Source organism: Molossus molossus, unplaced genomic scaffold (assembly GCF_014108415.1).
Source record: "Molossus molossus isolate mMolMol1 unplaced genomic scaffold, mMolMol1.p scaffold_m16_p_3, whole genome shotgun sequence".
In the NCBI taxonomy this organism is placed as follows: domain Eukaryota; kingdom Metazoa; phylum Chordata; class Mammalia; order Chiroptera; family Molossidae; genus Molossus; species Molossus molossus.
Genome location: NW_023425366.1, coordinates 99,358,969 through 99,361,821, shown reverse-complemented (window position 1 = coordinate 99,361,821; position 2,853 = coordinate 99,358,969). Strand labels below are relative to the sequence as shown.

Sequence of the window (2,853 nt, the reverse complement as noted above, 5' to 3'; positions counted from 1 at the left end):
ATTTGTCATAGCGGCAACAGAAAATGAATACAGTGATATATTACATAAAATATCAAAGTACAGAATAATGCATAGAGTGTGCTACAACCATTTGTGTGGAAAAACAAACATGTATTTTTGTATGTATGTTGATGAATGTGTGGACCAGTGGCTGTCAACCTTGGTTATACATTAGAGCAATCTGGAAAGCTTAAAAAACAAGTCCCATGCTCACTTCGGCAGCACATATACTAAAATTGGAACAATACAGATAAGATTAGCATAGCCCCTGCGGAAGGATAACACGCAAATTTGTGAAGCATTCCATATTTTTTAAAAAACCCACAAATCCCGCCTGGCCAATATGGCTCAGTGGTTGAGCGTCAACCCATGTACCAAGAGGTCTCCAGTTCAATTCCCAGTCAGGGCACATGCCCAGGTTGTGGGCCCAATCCCCACTGGGGGGCATGCAGGGGGCAGTCAGTCTATATTCTCTCTTATCAATGTTTCTTTTCTTTTTATTTCAATTAATTAATTTATTTTTGTCACAGATGTTTCTCTTTTTCCCCCCACTGATTTCTCCCTCCCTCTCCCTCCTCCTCCCCGCCCTGTCCCTCCCCAGCTTTGTTGTCCATGTCCATTGTTCATGCATACATGCATATAAGTTCTGTGGTTTATCTCTCCCCCACCACCCCCTCTTCTGGGGATTGTCAGTCTATACCCCACTTCCATGTCACTACCCCATTCCTCAGACTGTTATGTTCATTATATTCCACAAATAAGTGAGATCATATACTTGTCTTTCTCTGGCTTGTTTTGCTTAGGATAATACTTTCCAGGTCCCTCCATGTCGTCTCAAAGGATAAGAGATCTTTCTTTCTTACAGCTGCATAGTGCTCCATTGTGTATATGTACCACTGCTTTTTTATTCATTCGTCTACTGATGGGCACTTGAACTGTTTCCAGATCTTAGCTATTGTAAATAGTGCTACTACGAACATGGGGTACATATATTTTTTCTGATTGGTGTTTCAGGATTCTTAGGGTATATTCTTAGGGTATATTCACTGGGTCAAATGGCACTTCAATTTTTAATTTTTTGAGGTAACACCATATTGTTTTCCATAGTGGCTGCACCAGTCTGCATTCCCACCAGCAGTGTACTAGAGTCCCCTTTTCTCCACACCCTTGCCAACACTTGTTGTTTGATGATTTGTTGATGGCAGCCATTTGGACAGGTGTGAGGTGATACCTCATCATCAATGTTTCTATCTCGCTCTCTCTCTCCCCCTTCCTCTCTCTCTAAAATCAATAAAGAAAAAAAATTAAAAAACAAACAGCCCTGGCAGGTTTGCCTCAGCAGTTAAGCATTGGCCTGCGGACTGGAGAGTCCTGGGTTCAGTTCCCACTAAGGGCACATACCTTGGTTGCAGTTTGTCCCTAGCCCTGGCTGGGGATGTGTGGGTGGCAACCAGTCATGTGTCTCTCACATCAATGTTTCTCTCTCTCTCTTCCCCCCTCTCTCCCTCCTGCTCTATCTGAAGATAAATGCAAGAAAATGTCCTCAGGTGAGGATAAAAACAAAACAAACAAACAAACAAACAAATCCCAATGTTCAGGCCGCAAACCCTGCATTTTAACAGCTTCTTGACAGGTCTTCACAGTTGAGGGCAACACTGGACTCTCTGACTGGCTCTCCCTGGCTGTATTCTTGTTTGTTATTTTCTGGCACTTCTCATTAGTAATGCGTCAAGGAAGGACCCACCACCTGTGAACGTTTTAAAGGCCTCCTAGAAACATTTGCATTTTTACTCATACAATCTTTTAATGAGTTCAAGAAGGTTCACTGCTGCTGCTTAAGAAGGCACATGGAGATCGTGAGGAGCTGTCGCCATGTCTGCCCATCTGCAATGGATGGTCGTAGGGAACTGCTCCAGCTTCCTGATCAAGAGGAACAAGCAGACGTACAGCACCGAACCCAATAATCTGAAGGCCCGCAACTCCTCTCGCTATAGTGGGCTGATTCACCACAAGACGGTGGGCATGAAGCCGGCGGCCGATGGCAAAGGTGTGGTGGTTGTCATGAAGCGGATATCCGGCCAGAGAAAGCTGGCCACCTCCTACGTGCGGACCACCATCAACAAGAATGCCCGGGCCACCCTGAGCAGCATCCGGCATATGATCCGCAAGAACAAGTATCGCCTGGATCTGCGCATGGCTGCCATCCGCAGGGCCAGCGCCATCCTGGGCAGCCAGAAACCCTGATTGTGAAGAGAAAGCGGGTCCATCCCACCAAGAGCTCCTGAGCACTCCTCTTCCCCCAAAGCAATAAAGGTATCAGCCAACTTTCCTAAAAAAAAAAAAAAAAAAGGCACGTGGAGCCCAGCACATGTGGCTCAGTGGTTGTGTGCCAGTTTGATTCCTGGTCAGGGCACATATCCAGGTTGTGAGCCAAATGCCAAATGTTTAGGGGGGGGGGGGTGTCATGTAGGAGGCAGCCAATCAATGTTCTCCTTCATCGACGTTTCTCTCTCTCCCTCTTCTTTCCTCTCTCTCTAAAATCAATAAAGAAAAAAAATAATAATAAAAAGGAATGCACATGGAGCCTGGCTGGTGTGGTTCAGTGGATTATCAGCCCATGGACTGAGAGGTCCCAGTTCGATTCCTGATCAGGGCACATGCCCATGTTTTGAGCTCAATCCCCAGTGGAGGATATTTCTATCTCTCTCTCCCTCTAAAAAAATCAATAAAATGTATTTTTAAAAAAGAAGAAGAAGAAGGAATGTGGAATCCTTCACAACCTCCTACAGGTTTTCTTTACCCACAGAACTATTTCTTGGGAACTCTGTGGCCTTTCAAAGGAGCACAGCTTCC

The 2,853-nt window shown here is 45.3% G+C and overlaps 1 protein-coding gene and 1 non-coding gene across 2 annotated transcripts; both read left to right on the top strand.

The window, feature by feature from the left end:
- The first annotated feature begins 206 nt into the window (after positions 1-206).
- Positions 207-313, top strand: LOC118642949. Its single transcript, XR_004961858.1, has one exon. It is a non-coding gene; the product is annotated as a U6 spliceosomal RNA (small nuclear RNA).
- A 1,520-nt stretch (positions 314-1,833) lies between these two features.
- Positions 1,834-2,329, top strand: LOC118642662 (60S ribosomal protein L28-like). The gene has a single exon (XM_036280563.1). It carries the CDS (start codon positions 1,873-1,875, stop codon positions 2,242-2,244), a length of 372 nt encoding a protein of 123 aa, XP_036136456.1. The 5' UTR covers positions 1,834-1,872; the 3' UTR covers positions 2,245-2,329.
- The last annotated feature ends 524 nt before the right edge of the window (positions 2,330-2,853 follow it).